The sequence below is a fragment of the Rhinoraja longicauda genome, chromosome 8 (assembly GCF_053455715.1).
Source record: "Rhinoraja longicauda isolate Sanriku21f chromosome 8, sRhiLon1.1, whole genome shotgun sequence".
Lineage (NCBI taxonomy): Eukaryota > Metazoa > Chordata > Chondrichthyes > Rajiformes > Arhynchobatidae > Rhinoraja > Rhinoraja longicauda.
Window position 1 is genome coordinate 50,510,216 of NC_135960.1, and position 18,460 is coordinate 50,528,675.

Sequence of the window (18,460 nt, forward strand, 5' to 3'; positions counted from 1 at the left end):
TGCTCATCTATCTATCTATCTATCTATCTATCTATCTATCTATCTATCTATCTATCTATCTATCTATCTATCTATCTATCTATCTATCTCTCTCTCTCTCTCTATATATATATATATATATAATATATTACTAAAACTCTCGGTTTGTTTGTGTGTATGTGTGTACCATGCCCTTGCCCTCTACACAGCCAAAACAGTACACGATAGCACAATTTTTGGCCCACCCTACTCACCATTTCCCTATGGTGTGAATAAACCTACTTTCGTTACTTTTTAAAAACAATTTACCTTATAACTTTAATAAATCCATCCCCCCCCCCCCCCCCCGGAGGACCAGCGAGAGGACCAGTGAGAGGACCAGTGCCCGCCTCAGTCTGCCCCGTGCCTGACCTTCCTCCCATACTGCAGCGCGCCACAGAAGCTGTGGCAGAGGGTCCAACAAGATGGCCGTCGCCCGCCGCTCGCAGCAGGAATAAATGCCGCCGAGGTCAGTGCCTTCTCCCTGTCCACTCTCACCAACCCACGGCCCCGGGAGATGCTCCCCACCCGGCAACAGGTCCATGCCGTCCCCCCCGCAGATTGCAGCCGAGCTGCAGGAGACGCTTCGGCTCCACAGGAGAAACGGGGCCGATGTCACTGCTTTTCCCCTCTCCCCCCTTGCTGGCACACGGCCAGGGGGGCACTCCCCGCCCAGCAACGGCTCCACGGTTGGGCCGAGGGGGGTGGGAAGGGAGGGGTGGAGTGGGAGGAGGGGGCTGGGAAGGGGGGAGAGAGGTGGGGGGATGGAGGGAGAGGGAAGGGAGGGGTGAAGGGGATGGGGGTGAAGGGATAGGGAGGGAGGGAGAGGGGAGGGAGGGGAGAGGGTGAAGGGGATGGGGAGGAGGTAGGGAGGGGAGGTAGGGAGGGGAGGTAGGTAGGGGAGGTAGGGAGGGGAGGTAGGGAGGGGAGGGAGAGAGGGGTGGGAGAGAGGTGAGGGAGGGGAGGGAGAGAGGGGAGGGAGAGAGGGGAGGGGGGAAGGGGATGGGGGGGATGGGGGATGGGGATGGGGATGGGGTGCTGCACCAATGCAGGAGAGGTTTGGACCCGACGGGTCCACTTCGTCTAGTATAACTTAAAAACTAACCAAGGTGAATTGTATACAGATCCTCCTCAGCCCCTTCAATACTCAAAATGATCTCAATTGTTTGTAATAATTTCCTAATCTGCTAAAATTCCCCTCCACCCACCCCAAAAAAAACATGACATTACTGGATTGCACACAAATCACATAAAATAACAAACAGCCACAATTTTTTTTCCCTGTTTTATTGTGAATGTCATGAATTGTTGATGATCATTTCCTAATGAGTCTAATGGTGTAGTTCTGCCAATCTTGTACGAGGGCGGGAAGGTGTCCATGTTCTTGAATAGTTTCTCATAACTTGATCAAATGTTTATTTAAAACAAGAGGGAAAAAACATCAGAGCATGGAAGAGTTCCCTCAATACTTTCCCTGTAACCTTCATTTTACAAAGAATTGAGCAAAGAATCTGAAAGATACTGCATTTCCCTTGTACAAGTTGGCAGGTCTGAATTGTACTTGAAGAATATTAAGACAAATAATAATTCCCCTTGAATATCAATGAGTCTGGATGTAAAATATCACAGGAAAGGACACCATGAGTTATGATAGAGAATCTAATACATTGTTTCTTCTGTATCGGAATCCTATGATGCAGTCTTTTAAAATTTTTGACTCTTTTTGCCAACATTGTACTAATTTTTTCAAACCATGTCTTTGAGTATTTTATATTCCACAATTGAAGATGCCAAAGTAGCTACTCAAACCTTTCAAAATAGGTTTACTGGGTTCAATATCGAGCCATGATTTACTCAATAATGAAAACAAGCAAAACATTGGTGGGATTATAGGACCAAGTGCAGGCCCTACAAAATATTTGTCATCGAAAAACTGTAACATTCAGTTTTAATAACTACTCAAATTTTGCAGTTGTCAAAGATTTAAGAGATTTTATCAAAGGCATCCATAACTATTTAAAAACATAATCAAATCATTTTTTTAACTTGCTACTGTGGTGGCTCCCAGGGGTCAGGCCACTCCCACATCGAACCCTTCGGCACGGTGATGGACAGGTCCAGGGACGGCCCCCAGCTCGGAGATATGTAGCAGGGGTTTTGGCGCGAGAGTAGTCTTCAGTCTCCCACTGAAGCAGAGAGTAGTGTGCTGTGTGAAATAAAAGCCTTTACGGAATTTGCCTGGCTCCTCGCCCATTTCGCACACCCGCTACACTACAACATAAAAACGGTGAACAAAACCGAGACAATTTAAAACATTTTTCCTCTTTGTGTTCCCATTAAACCACAGAGGTGTGAATCTTGCAGCAATTTAATGTGAAACAGGAGCCTATTCCCCTGCTCATCATTCAAAATTTTAAAGTTGAGGACTTGCTTCCATTTAAATGATTAAATGGTAGATATTCAACCATCCCTGTTTAATGTAAGGGGAGCACACAGGCTAATCATTCCAGGATCAGTAGAAGTTGTTATTCAAAACCACTGTCAAGGGCAAAGTTAATTTTCACTTTGAAAAGCATCGATAATAAAAGGGACAGAATGGGAGATTTAGAACTGTCGGGATATTTCTGTCACTATTTTATTTGATTCTCCCCAGGCGGATATCTTGAAGATCTACCAGATTTATGTCACTACCACAAAACGCATCCATGTCTTTCCCAATAACAAACCGTGGATGACCAAAGACGTCCAACTCCTGCTAAAAGCCTGCAACGTTGGGCTTTCAGGTCCGGCAATACAAAGCTGTACAGTGCGGCTAGGTCCGTCCTGAAGAGGGGCGTCAGAGACGCCAAAGCAGCCTACAAGAGAAGGATTGACAACCACTTCGACAACTCAGACCCCCATCGTGCTTGGCAAGGTATACGGCACATCACCAATTACAATAACAACACCAACGCGTCCACCAGTGGCTGTTGGAAACCATTTCAGAAAAGCGGCAGATAGCGGCGTTCCTCACTGGTAGAGCAGCTCAACCATTTCTTTGGCCGTCATGAGGTGGAGAGAACAGAGACTGTCGTGCCCACTGCTCCAGCTCCAGCTCCAGCTTCCAACAGCCAGACCCTCATCATACAGACAGACTGCTGATGTCACACGCACACTCCGTAATGTCAACATACGGAAAGCAGCTGGACTGGACGGAGTTCCAGGACGGGTTCTCAGAGACTGCACTAGCTGACGTGTTCACAAACATCTTCAATCTATCCCTGGCACAGTGCATTGTCCCCGCATGCCTAAAAACATCTACAATAGTGCCAGTTCCGAAGCAGACAGCCATAACCTGCCTTAACGACAACAGGCCGGTCGCACTAACACCAATAATCATGAGAGTGGTCCTTAAGCACATCAAGGCTGCTCCCCCACCCACCCTGGATCCACACCAGTATGCACACAGAGCCAACAGATCAACAGATGACGCCATTGCCACTGCCCTCCATACTGTATTGCTCCACCTAGAACAACGGGGAGCATATGCACGGCTGCTGTTTGTTGATTACAGCCCTGCATTTAATACAATCATACCCAGCAGACTGATCTCCAAGCTGTCCGACCTAGGCTTCGAACACAACATCTGCCTTTGGATAAAGGACTTCCTAATGGACTGGCCGCAGTCAGTCAGGATGGGCCCCCACCACTCTCCCACTCTGTCACTCAGCACAGGGGCTTCACAACTCTCCCCCTCCTCTACTCTCTCTATACCTATGACTGTATACCAACCCACAACATGAACACAGTCATTAAATTTGCAGACGACATGACAGTGGCGGTGTTGATCAGTGAGGGCGATGAGTCAGCTTACAGGGAGGTGGCACAGAGGCTAACAGGCTGGTGCTCACAAAACAACTTGGTACTCAACACCAAAAAAAACAAAAGAGTTCATCATCAACTTCAGGAAGAAGTAGGGTGACCATCCCCCACTGCACATAAATGGAGAGTGTGGATATAGTCTCCATTTCAGGTTCCTGGGCACCCACATCTCAGAAGATCTCACGTGGTCAACCAACACAAACTCTCTGGTTAAGAAGGCACAACAGCGGCTTCACTTCCTAAGAACACTCAGGAAAGTCAACCTGCCACAACAGCAGCTAGTGTCCTTCTACCGCTGCTCCATTGAGAGTGTCCTGACACATGGGATCCTGGTGTGGTGTGGCAACAGTTCTGCGGCTGACAAGAAGGCTCTGCAGAGAATCATCAACACAGCCCAGAAGATCACCAACACACATCTGCCTGCCCTGAAGACATCTATAGCTTCCGTTGCCTGCGGAAGGCATCCTGCATCCTACATCCTAAAGGACCCATCTCACCCCGCCCACCACTTGTTTGCCCTTCTGAAATCAGGAAAGCGTTACAGGTCCATCAAAGCACACACCATAAGACTAACAAACAGTTTTTACCCTAAGGCCATCACCACACTGAACTCTGCACTGAAAGCACCCCCCCCCCCCCTACCATAGACAATATTTATATACTGTAACATAGAAACATAGAAAATAGGTGCAGGAGGAGGCCATTCGGCCCTTTGAGCGAGCTCCGCCATTCATTGTGATCATGGCTGATCGTCCCCAATCAATAACCTGTGCCTGCCTTCTCCCCATATCCCTTGATTCCACTAGCCTACTGTAAAATTTTACTGTACAATACCTACCTCTGTGCAATACTGATATATTCATTTATAATATTTATTTTAATAATTTTATTCTGTGCAATATCTTATATTCTGACAAGGTGCAATATCTTATATTCTGATAAGGGTGCATACTTAGGCATAATGCGTATGCGTGTGTGAATCTGTGTGTGTGTCACAGTGTGCGCACGAAGGGTATGAACAGTTTTTATTTTCCTCAGTCCTTTACTGTTATTTAATTGTTATTTTTTACCTTGTACATTTGAGCTCCGCTCAGGCAGTGCGCCTGAATTTCGTTGAATGCACCATTACAATCACAATAAAGAAATTTGATTTGATTTTGATTTTTGATTTTGAATGGTGTTTAGATCTTGGCTGATTTTAACTATCCAATATCAGCATTCAGTAGAACTGTATAATGTAAAATCCCATCTCAAAAGATTTTGCAAACAGCCATCATTTATAGCAATCCCTTATGCTGCGAAAACGTCAAGTCAAGTTAGTTTTATTTGTATAGCACATTTTAAAATAACCCACGTTGACCAAAGTGCTGTACATCAGTTCAGGTATTAAGAAACGAACATACAATGGCACACAAACATAACAGCACATACATAAACAGTTCACAGCGCCCTCTCAGAGGGCCTCAAACGCTAGGGAGTAGAAATAGGTTTTGAGCCTGGACTTAAAGGAGTCGATGGAGGGGGCAGTTCTGATGGGGAGAGGGATGCTGTTCCACAGTCTCGGAGCTGCAACCGCAAAAGCGCTGTCACACCCGAGCTTAAGCCTAGACCGCGGGATAGTGAGTAGCCCCAAATCGGCTGACCTGAGGGACCTGGAGATAGAGTGGTGGGTTAGAAGATTTTTGATATGGGGGGGGGGGGGGGGGGGTGCAAGCCCATTTAGGGCTTTGTATGTGAATAGGAGGAGCTTGGTTGATTCTGTATTGTACTGGGAGCCAGTGGAGAGAGGCAAGAATCGGGGTGATGTGGTCCCTTTTACGGGTACCCGTCAGGAGTCTCGCTGCGGCGTTTTGGACCAATTGTAGGCGGGACAGGGATGATTGGCTGATCCCAGTGTATAGGGAGTTGCAGTAGTCTAGGCGGGAGGAAATGAATGCGTGAATGATTTTTTCAATGTCGTCAAATTGGAGAATGGTTTGATTTTAGCTATGGTACGAAGCTGGAAGAAGCTGGCTTTTACCACAGCGTTGACTTGCTTGTCAAACGTTAATGCAGAGTGAAAAAGGATCAAATTGTAATTTTGAACACAAAATATGGTCATCATAAATTTTAATTTTACTGTGAGATTTGCCATAAATACGTTATGACATAACTGAAAAGGAGGAAAATCCTTAAACATTTTACAGTGAATCGAAAAGAATAAACAGGACAGATGCAGCAGGCTTACTGCAGGTTGGTGCAGCTGGCTGCTTTGTTTCTATTGCCACTGTGCAAATTGAGCTTCCTCAATGAAATATGCGCTCAAAGGATGTTTCTTCAGACTTCAGGAACTTTGGTCTCAAGCAGTGATAGAAATTGCAAAGAAGATTTTTTTTCCCCTCGAAAGATGAACAGAATTGCAGAAAGTGTGATTTAAATAATAATGCAGAAAGCCAATAATATTTAAAAAATTAACTTATTCAAGATTCTTTCAGCCCTTTTGGCAAAAGCCAGGATTGATGCATGTACATTCCAGTTTTAAGAGCTTAGGCTGATATGCCAATTTTTCTAAAACCATTGTGAGCTTCTACAGTTTTATAGGCTGCAATTATGTGAAGGATTATCCTCAAGTAATGTTCACAATAAAATGTCTGGTTAAATACCACTACATGAGAGAAAGAAAGAGTAGTAGCGAGAGTACACAGGCAGCGGTAATAATTATCATATCATATCATATCATATATATACAGCCGGAAACAGGCCTTTTCGGCCCACCAAGTCCGTGCCGCCCAGCGATCCCCGTACATTAACACTATCCTACACCCACTAGGGACAATTTTTACATTTACCCAGCCAATTAACCTACATACCTGTACGTATTTATCAGAAGCATTACAATTATATAATGTTTCCACTTACTTAAACAGGATCTTTTGGAAGTAGGGCTTGCTCCTCCTAGACACAGGTTTCCTCCTCGATGAACCAATTCCAGCTCCAAATTCAACCTGTTGCATTAAATTAAAATGTGTTTATAATTTCTGCATGCAAAATACTTCACTGACTTTTATAAGCAAGAAGAATATACAGAAATATATATATTTATTTGGATGGAAACTAAGAAAAATTATCTTCTGCCTGTCGGGTTTCTGCTTAAAAGTTCTAACAAGAACAAAAGCAATCTGCACTGGCAGCTGCAGAAAGCAATCCCCTAGTTATTACCACGGTTTCAAATCCTCTCTGTTGCTCAGAATAATGCAATTTAACATTGATTTTTTTTTTTACATAGGAATCCATCTGTTTTCTGCTGATAAGAGGTTTTGTATGACAACAGAATTTTCCACTCCTGAAGTGATTTGCACTGTTCACCGAACTTCTAACATCCTAATAATGATGGAAACAGAGACAGAAGATTTCACACCCATGGGCAAGTGGGAGAGAAAAGCATGATGTTTCTATTCAACTTGGAAATATACATGAATTTCAGTATGTTGAATTTATCTACAAATGTAAGTATATTTTTCTATGACTGACGAAGTTTTAAAACAACATTAATTCTTTTCAGATCTGTGTTAAACCATCTTATGAAAACTATCTCACAGTATTTTAAAAAAGCTGCAGTTTGCACTTTTTGGGAGGGTTATTACACTTAAAAACTATTGTGGTTGAAGATAAATGTTAATATAATCCTATCAATTAATAGAGGCACAAACTGAAATGTGTTTTAAAAGTTATTAGAACTACAAAGACCCAAGTAGCAATAAATGCAGAAAACTGCATTTATTAATTAATGCATTAATGAATAATTTCATCAATTACTTTTGTTTGTTTGTAAAATGAGTGAAAAGGGAATGACATAAGATGCCTGCAGAGCTTTAAAAAGGTAAATAAAAGGCATTCTTCAATACAACTCCAGTTACACAAAAACAAGATGATCCTATGACATGCCGATTATGGGATGGATCTGGCACCAGCCCACATTACATTCCATTTTTGCAAGTGATCAAGAAAGTTTCTGTTTTGCAAAGTTGAATACGATCAATACAAACTCAAAATCTCTTTTTGGTTGCCATCGTTGTAATGTGAAATTGCCGTTAACTTGGCATATTCCTAATGGATTATTTAACGGAAATCACAGAGATGCAGCCAGTGATTCAACATGGCTTCACAGGAAGATTTTGTTTTTCTATTCGCTTTACTGGATCTGGGCATCGCTATCAACCTACTGTTTATTGCCCATCACTTCTTGCCCTTGAGATGGCTGTGGTAACGAGCCTCCTGAGCTACTGGTGGTTCTAGTGAGGGTACTCTCACAGTGCTTTTGGGTTGGATGTTCTAAGATTTAGACCCAGCGATAACGGAAGGACCAGAGATACATTAGATGGTGTACAATTTTGACATGCGTCTCATGTCCTCGCCCTACATGGTGATTGTGGTAGTGTATTCGAGTGGTGCTGTTAGATAAGCCAATTTGACTGCAGCGCAATTTTAGATAGCACATATTGCCCCCACTATGTGCCAGAGGTGAAGGGAATGTTGAGGTGAATGGGGAGCTAATCAAGTGACTGCTTAATCAGCTCATGTGTTAATGTGTCCAGATCACGCTGCATGCACAAACTATTTCTGAGTCACCACTGTTCATGGAATGCAAGAGAACCAAATTCTCACAAATCTTTTGGGAGTCATGCAGCTGCAAAATGTTCGTGTCACCACACAGCTACCACAGGCAGCAAGAAGGATCAAGCACAATCCAGCCCGTTAACTTTGCATGGATAATTCTTAGAGTCATAGAACTCTACAACACAGAAAAAGCCCCTCAGCCCACCACACCCATGCCGACTTTTTGCCTGGTCCGTAATCTTTTATGCCTCGCCTATTCAATTGCCTGTCTAAATATCTCTTAAACATTGTGGTCCAGGCCTCACAGTCACACCCTCTCCCCTTCCCTGTTCCTCCTCTATGAGGAATGGACCCAACTTGGTCTAGTCTCCTTTAATAGCAAAGGTCCACTTGGTCTAGTCTCCTTTAAAGCAAATTCTGGATATCAAACTCTGTGTAAAAAGCTTTCCCCTCAAACCCCCTTTAAGGCTTTCTCTCACCTTAAACCTTTGCCCTCTAGTTTTGATACTCCTAACATGACAAGATGATTCTGACTCTCTACCCGATGGCTCTTATAATTTAATGGCTGAGATTCCCTCCCGATTCAGGAGCTTAATCGCCCCGGTGAGGAAGGCCCGATCCTTAACTCTGCCATTTTCAGAGTTAAGGATTTGAACATCAAGGTCCCTCTGTTGTCAACATCCCTGAGCACTGTTCTATTTACTGTCGATGTCCTACCCGTATTTAATTTTCCAAAATGTACCACCAGGGATTCAATTCCATCTGCCAACACTCCAGCCAACTTTCCAAATGATCTATATCCTGTTATAGCCTTAGACAATCTTCCTTGCTATCCACAATTCCATCAATTTCCATATTATCTGCAAATTTATTAATCATTCCTCCTCTATAAACATCCAGGTCACTGGTATACATATCATAAGCAACAAGGGTTGCCACATTAACCCTTGGGGGGAGGGGGGTTCTCTGCAAATAATCCCATTCAGCAAGAAATGGATATGGCCCAAAATTACCATCTATTTGGTTAACATTTAAATATAGATAATTATTTCCAACACGAGTAGAAAGTTTTAAAATTCATGTTCAGCCACATGGATGGATGTCCTGTGAGTCTAGGTAACATGAGTTACTCCTGCATTTTGTGTCTATCTTCGGTTTAATCCAGAATCTGCAGTTCCTTCCTACACATAAAAGCAAGATCTACAAGCTCAAGGGCCAGAAGTAAAAGCAATGGGAATAACATGTTATGCGTGTTGAAATCATGACAAGTTTTCAAGCTAAGAGAGATGTGAAACAGCAAAATAAATCCCAAGAAGCGAAACATTAATGTAGGCCTACTACATCTTTCCACAATTTCCTGAACATGCACCTCGCCATATATTTACCACATTTCCTGTCAACATGGGAAGTCACATTAGCTGATTGGCAGCTTTCTGAATAATCCCTTCCTCTGAACTCACTTCCTCTGCAAACTATTCTCTTCATGCACTTCAACTCCCCCCAGATTCTACAACTCCCCTACACACCAGGAGCAATTTACAGTGGCCAATTAACCTATCAACCCATATCCTTGGGGCATGGGAGGAAATTAGATCTCCCTGCAAAATCCACATGGTTAAAGAGAAAGCGTACAAATTTTATGAAGACAGCACAAGAGATCAGAATTAAACACATTTTGCATGCACAAAAACACAAAAACGTGCAGTGTCTCAATACCCCATGAAAAATAGAATAAACACACAAATTGCTTAAAAATATTTACCATTTGATTTGAATTTAAATCATTCAATTTACTTTACACATTGTATAATTAAAAATACTATTTAATCAACACTGAGCGTAATAATTTTTTAACTAAATAATAATGCTTTCATACCTAGCTACTGAATACATGAATAGAAAGTCATTGTCTGGTGAACCAGGAATCTTCCCATAATCTATGTATTTCTTTTGCGTCGTGCTCCTTATGTCCTTCATCACCGACTCCATCTCCTTGCTCAGGTTTGTTATCGACTACAAAAAGCAAATCAATGCAAGCAGAAAAGATATATTTACCAAAAGTATTTAAAAACATTTGCATGATGAATGCAAATTTGTACACAAATTTTACGAATAGTAGATTATAAGATGGCATCAAGTTGGATCAAGTGGAGAATATAATTAGTAAATAGGCTGCTACACTCCAAATACACTAGAAAGTAATTTGTAGACTGATAATCTGAAAATATCAAACTCTGCAACAGGATTGTTAAAAGAAAAGGTAGCCACCATGTCATAAATGGGCTTGTATAGATACAATTATTTCATCATTTTATTATAATGAACTCATCATTTTATTATAATGAACTCAACTTATAACATTTAAACAAAAATCACCTTGATTTTTATCTTATGAAGCTTACATTAGATCTACACGTCTCTAATTACAATTACGAATACTTACATGGGGCACAACCAAAGTCATACATCACAATTTAAAGAGATTCACATCTACTGCTGTTCAACTATAAAGACCAATTTGTTTTACAGGACAAACTTTATATTTGCTTATCATAAACTATTTTGTAGCAAATCTATGCTTTATATTCCTAGTGTTTTCTAAGCAATAATCACTTCACATTATTGGGCGCAACCTAGCTTCAGGCAGAAAACTGAACGGCACTAATAGAATCTGACATACTTTAGTTACAGGAAAATAAATCTCAACAACAGATTTCTGCGACTGCCAGAAAAGCAAGCTTACTATAGCTTCTGCTAGCAATTGAAATGGGCTGCAAAACCTGTCGTTTTGGCCTCCTTGAAATAGATTGGAGATTTTGCAAGACATTATTAGGACAATGTAAAATCTAGCCAGAGATCTGGCAAAGACCTTTAATATGCAACTGCCTATACATAATAAGCTGACAAACAACTGGAAATCACAAATTACCACCTAACCAATGAGCACTTACGACAAGCACAGACATGATATCATCTATGAATCTACCGGGTCCAATCCTTTTAAATGACGCTGTATACAGAACTTTTTTGCACAATTATGAATACCAATTTAAATTTCTCATATTTCCTTGTGAGGTAGGATCCCACCATTCAACCCAATACGTCAATGCTCTCAGAATAATTGTATCAATCCCATTTCCCGAATGAAATTTCCCTCTAATCTATTTTCTCTCAGGTACTCATCAACTCCATCCTGATTCTCCTATTCCATTCAGACACCAAGGGTAATGTACACAATTTAAACCCATTACCATTTTCAGGACGTGAGAAGAAACAAGAACCCAGGAGAATATGCAAACACACACCGACAGCATCAGATTGAACATTAGTCATTTTAATTGGGAGCTGCCTCACTGGACTCGCATCAATTTGCATACAGGGCAAACAGATCCACAGAGGACGCCATCTCTCTGGCTCTTCACACTGTCCTTACTCATCTGGAGAGACAGGGCACGTACGTGAGGATGCTATTTATAGACTATAGCTCTGCCTTCAACACAGTCATCCCCACCAAGCTCACTGGGTGAGACTGGGTGAGACTGGGTCCGCACCTGTCCTCCACTATCACCCTGAGTACCGGCACATCACAGGGCTGTGTATTGAGCCCCATGCTCTACTCCCTCTTCACACACGACTATGTTCCTGCATTCGCCACCAACACCATTGTTAAGTTTGCAGAGGACACAACGGTGATCGGGCTGATCACCAACGGTGATGAACACACTACAGAGCAGAGGTGGAGGTGCAGAAACTGGCAGACTGGTGCTCAGACAACAACCTGTCCCTAAACACCTCTATGACCAAGGAGCTGATCATCAACTTCAGGAGGCCACATAATGGGGAATACGCTCCGATCTTTATCAACGGGTACAGTGCGGAGAGTGTCTCCAACTTCAGGTTTCTGGGCACACACATTTCGGAGGACCTCACGTGGTCCAGTCACACCGCTGCGCTGGTCAAGAAGGCACAGCAACGACTGTTTTTCCTAAGAAAACTGAAAAAGACTGGTCTGCCCCAACAGCTGATGACGACCTTCTACCGCTGCACCACAGAGAGCATCCTAACGCATAGCATCTCTGTGCGGTATCTCAGCTGCACGGAGGCGAAGAGGAGAGCTCTTCAGCAGGTAGTCTACAGAAGATTATCGGGACGCAGCTTCCAGCCTTGGAGGGCATCTACAACACATGATGCCTCAGGAAAGCCACCGGCATTCATAAAGACTCCTCACACCCTTGCAATATTCTGTTCGAACTTCTACCATCCAGCAGACGTTACAAGGCCTTCTACTCCCGCTCCAGACTTAGAAACAGCTTCATCCCCAGAGCTATAGCTGCTCTGAACCGGTCCTGCTGAGTGCCCCCCCATGAACTGTCTCCTTCGGATGGTCACGTCCCACATTGACCCGGCACAGACCTATTTGCACTTTATACTGTTTTAACTGTTTCTAATTTTGTTTAAATTTTGTTTAAATAATTAAACCCGCTGACAAGGGAGGGGCTGTGGTAGTCTGGCGTGCTGACCTCTACCGCACCGAGGCCAGACGACAACTATCAGACACCTCTTCCTACCTATCCCTGGACCATGACCCCACCGATAAACACCAGACCTTTATCAGCAGCACCATCACTGACCTCATCATCTCCGGCGATCTACCACCCAGTGCCTCCAATCTCATAGTTCCCCAGCCCCGCACGGCCCGATTCTACCTCCTACCCAAAATCCACAAACACAACTGTCCCGGCAGACCCATTGTCTCTGCCTGCTCATGCCCTACCGAACTTATCTCTACCTACCTCGACTCCATCCTATCCCCCCTGGTTAAATCCCTCCTCACCTACGTCCAAGACACCTCACACGCTCTCCATTTCCTGGATAACTTCCGGTTCCCAGGCCCCCACTCCCTCATTTTCACCATGGATGTCCAGTCACTCTACACCTCCATCCCCCACAAGGATGGTCTCGAAGCCCTCCGTTTCTTCCTCGACCGTAGAACCAGCCAATCCCCATCGACCAACACTCTCCTCCGCCTAGCAGAGCTGGTTCTTACCCTCAACAACTTCTCCCTTGACTCCTCCCACTTCCTCCAAACCAGAGGCGTAGCTATGGGCACTCGCATGGGCCCTAGCTACGCCTGCCTCTTTGTCGGGTACGTCGAACAATCCCTGTTCCAGACGTACACTGGCCCCATCCCCGAACTCTACCTCCGCTACATCGACGACTGCATTGGTGCTACCTCTTGCACCCATGCAGAACTCACTGACTTCATACACTTCACCTCCAATTTCCATCCTGCCCTTAAATATACCTGGACTATCTCTGACATCTCCCTCCCGTTTCTGGACCTCACCATCTCCATCACAGGAGACAGACTAGTGACGGACATTTACTACAAGCCCACCGACTCGCACAGCTATCTGGACTACACTTCTTCCCACCTGGTCCCCTGCAAAAAGTCTATCCCCTACTCCCAATTCCTCCGTCTACGCCGCATCTGCGCCCGGGATGAGGTGTTTCAGACTAGGGCTTCCGAGATGTCCTCGTTCTTCAGAAAACGGGGCTTCCTCTCCTCCATTATAGATGAGGCTCTCACTAGGGTCTCTTCTACATCCCGCAGCTCCGCTCTTGCTCCCCCTCCCCCCACTCGCAACAAGGACTGAATCCCCCTCGTTCTCACCTTCCACCCCACCAGCCAGCGGATCCAACATATCATCCACCAACATTTCCGTCACCTACAACGGGACCCCACCACTGGCCATATCTTCCCATCCGCTCCCCTCTCTGCGTTCCGCAGAGACCTTTCCCTCCGTAACTCCCTGGTCCACTCGTCCCTTCCTACCCAAACCACCCTAACCCCGGGCACTTTCCCTTGCAACCGCACGAGATGCAACACCTGTCCCTTTACCTCCCCCCTCAACTCCCATCAAAGGACCCAAACAGTCTTTCCAGGTGAGACAGAGGTTCACCTGCACCTCCTCCAACCTCATCTATTGCATCCGCTGCTCTAGATGTCAACTTATTTATATCGGCGAAACCAAATGCATGCTCGGCGATCGCTTCGCTGAACACCTGCGCTCGGTCCGCATTAACGCAACTGATCTCCCGGTGGCCCAGCACTTTAACTCCCCCTCCCATTCCCAGTCTGACCTCTCTGTCATGGGCCTCCTCCAGTGCCATAGTGAGGCCCGCCGGAAATTGGAGGAGCAGCACCTCATATTTCGCCTGGGCAGTTTGCAGCCCGGTGGTATGAACGTCGACTTCTCCAACTTCAGATAGCTCCTCTGTCCCTCCCTTCCCTTCCTCCTTCCCAGATCTCCCTCTATCTTCCTGTCTCCACCTATATCCTTCCTTTGTCCCACCCCCGACATCAGTCTGAAGAAGGGTCTCGACCCGAAACGTCACCCATTCCTTCTCTCCCGAGATGCTGCCTGACCTGCTGAGTTACAATAGACAATAGACAATAGACAATAGGTGCAGGAGTAGGCCATTCAGCCCTTCGAGCCAGCACCGCCATTCAATGCGATCATGGCTGATCACTCTCAATCAGTACCCCGTTCCTGCCTTCTCCCCATACCCCCTCACTCCGCTATCCTTAAGAGCTCTATCCAGCTCTCTCTTGAAAGCATCCAACGAACTGGCCTCCACTGCCCTCTGAGGCAGAGAATTCCACACCTTCACCACTCTCTGACTGAAAAAGTTCTTCCTCATCTCCGTTCTAAATGGCCTACCCCTTATTCTCAAACTGTGGCCCCTTGTTCTGGACTCCCCCAACATTGGGAACATGTTATCTGCCTCTAATGTGTCCAATCCCCTAATTATCTTATATGTTTCAATAAGATCCCCCCTCATCCTTCTAAATTCCAGTGTATACAAGCCCAATCGCTCCAGCCTTTCAACAATGTCACAAATTACTCCAGCATTTTGTGAATAAATCTAATTTTGTTTCTCTGGGTTGTCTAAATTTCTGTTGATTAGCTAATTAATTTATTGCATTGAATGGAAGTCGCATTCCCAATCTCGTTGTACCCCTGTACAATGACAATAAAGATATATTGTATTGTATTGTAGCAGTACTACCTACTGTATCGCCATGCCACCCACAGGTATAAATGATAAAAACTGAGCTCTTCAACAGTTCTAGTAACTGAACACATATTTCTAGTTGTAGCAGCAATGTCACATATTGCAACATGCTCGTGACCTTGGAATATATTGAGCTCTAAAGCAAATTCACAGGTCCTCAAAATGCATTATAGTTAAAAGAACCAACTTCCAAATGATTTTGAGGGGTTATGAAAAAAAATCCCAAATATTAAAAAAAGGTGCCGCCAATATTCAAATACCTTTGCATAAAAGTATTTGATAAATTCTGTTTGGCAGATTAATTTAACAGGCTCCCACTATGATAGGAATATTAATATTAGGATATTAATTAATCATAAACATTTACATAAAGAGGAATCACAGAAATCATTTCCTTGGTAAATGTGTATAGGTGGAGTGTATAGGTGGAGGATATTAATTAATCATAAACATTTACATAAAGAGGAATCACAGAAATCATTTCCTTGGTAAATGTGTATAGGTGGAGTGTTAAAGGTCAAAACAAAATGTCAAAAAGACAAAAAACACTTCCAGTTTCAGGAAAAAAGGGCTCTACAAATAACTGTAATTTCTTTCTCCTGCAAAGCAAAGCTAATGATGCCTGCTGATACATTGCACATTCCAGGCATCAGGCTTCAGAAAATGGAAATGAAAAGCTGTCAAAAGAATTCTGGTAGAAATAGCTATTCAAAAATTCAAGTGATGGCTCACACAGCATTGTAACATAATAAAACAATGTTGACTGTAGAGCAAGCAAATCACTGATCTGAATCGTAGCCTAAAGGATCACGGTTTTTGCAGCTGAATTCTTGATTTGCTCTTCAGCTGCCTCTGAAAGAAATAACACTCGCATTCCAGAATTTGACAAAGTAAACAACCTTCCCTCCTTCAAACATAAACTTATGTTGAAGGTAGACACAAAATGCTGGAGTAATTCAGCGGGACAGGCAGCATCTCTGGAGCGAAGGAATGGGTGACGTTTCTGGTCGAAACCCTTCTTCAGACTGATGCAACACAGATAAACTTATATTGCGCTGCTTCCAAAAACACCTCATGGTTAATCTTTGCTGCTGCTCATGAAGACCCTCCCAATCAGCTTTCTAATTATGCATTGTATCATATCATCATATCATATATATACAGCCGGAAACAGGCCTTTTCGGCCCTCCAAGTCCGTGCCGCCCAGCGATCCCCGCACATTAACACTATCCTACACCCACTAGGGACAATTTTTACATTTACCCAGCCAATTAACCTACATACCTGTACGTCTTTGGAGTGTGGGAGGAAACCGAAGATCTCGGAGAAAACCCACGCAGGTCACGGGGAGAACGTACAAACTCCTTACAGTGCAGCACCCGTAGTCAGGATCGAACCTGAGTCTCCGGCGCTGCATTCGCTGTAAAGCAGCAACTCTACCGCTGCGCTACCGTTGCTTCCATGTTTTGGCAATACAACAGACTTAAGCCATTAATTCTACATTAATGCAACAAAGTATGTACCCATTCTGAAACCCTGCAATTATCACTGCCAAAGTTCCTGAAATTCCCAATTCTCACTCAAAAAACAATGTTTCCTTATAGCTTGGCATCATGATCAATATGGACATAATGGGCCAAAAGCCTGTTTCTGTGCTGACTGTTCCGTATTGCATGATTGTTTTAACATGGTGACTAGTTTCCAATCACATCCCAATGAGCAGAACTAACCGAGGACGACAAAACTTGCCACCCAAAGGAACAGAAATTACTAAAATGTCCCAACCAACAGAACATTTCTCAAAATGTACGCTCCATTCGCGTTGCGCAAAACTTCACCACTGGAAACAAACCCTTCTCATTCATTCTGCAAGAGAGATCAGGGAAAATTTGGGGGTAGCCAAATCCAAACACATTACTGCTTATTGTCTTGCAATGTTAATTCTGCATCTGATTATGCCTTAGCATAACACTTTCCAGAACAGTGTTATTTCAGATTTCCCGAATAAGCAATACTTTGCTTTTGGATTCAATTTATCTTGCCATATTTCTTTTCATCCTAATGAATTAAGTTCTCCAGCAATTAATATGTTTTACTTTGGATTTCACATTATCAATCTACACTATTTTCCATGTGTTTCCCACTGCATTTCCCAAACGTAGAACCAACTATGTCTCCTTTGTTATGCAAAAAAATGTTGATCAAGGTAGCTCTCCTGAACACAATTTACAATTTCCTACCCTTCCCAGTTCACTAAAGTTAATCCACCACCTCACACATCTCTCTCACCAGATAACAATTCAATAGTTCCTACATGTTTGTCATTTCCTTCAGAAATAAATGAATATTAGGCCACACAACCCAATTTGTTTATCTGTTCAAATGTTTTACTCACACATTCATCACCCACTCTTAGTTCATTTATTTTATATCCCTCTGTTCCATCGATATCTCCAGTAAATGAAGCTGAATTTCTGACTCCTACTGTACTTTGTTCAATTTTTATTTTTTACTGTTATAACCGATCAGTATGTTGCCCAATATCCACCTTCATACCTCACTATGATCCCATTTACCGTTCTGCTGGAACCATGGCCCAGCTTGGTTCAAACTGAGTACATCCCATTGGCACAGTCCTTTCCTATCCTTTCCACATCATCCTGGCACCCCACAAAATCAATCTTTTTCCACATCACTTCATCTCCCAAATTTCCCTCCTGAATCTGCAATTGGTTCTGAAAATAACCCAAAGAATAAATAATGAAATTTGACATGTTATAATTTAGCACCGAGCTCCAGATATCTTTCAAGTGGACTACTTGTAATTCTATTTTATCCTTCCCAAATAAATCACAGAGCCTTGATCATCATCCTTTCATCTCCAATCACTTTTCAAGCCAGTTGC

General features: G+C 43.5%; 1 protein-coding gene across 1 annotated transcript in view; it reads right to left on the reverse strand.

Moving 5' to 3' along the window:
- Positions 1-18,460, reverse strand: part of ubr3 (ubiquitin protein ligase E3 component n-recognin 3) — a 170,469-nt gene that overhangs the window by 35,727 nt on the left and 116,282 nt on the right. The window contains exons 28-30 of the mRNA XM_078404621.1: positions 18,168-18,290; positions 10,352-10,488; positions 6,778-6,863 (exon numbers count right to left, since the gene is read on the reverse strand). Of these exons, the coding sequence (XP_078260747.1) occupies positions 6,778-6,863; positions 10,352-10,488; positions 18,168-18,290 (346 nt within the window). The remainder of the gene's footprint in view (positions 1-6,777; positions 6,864-10,351; positions 10,489-18,167; positions 18,291-18,460) is intronic.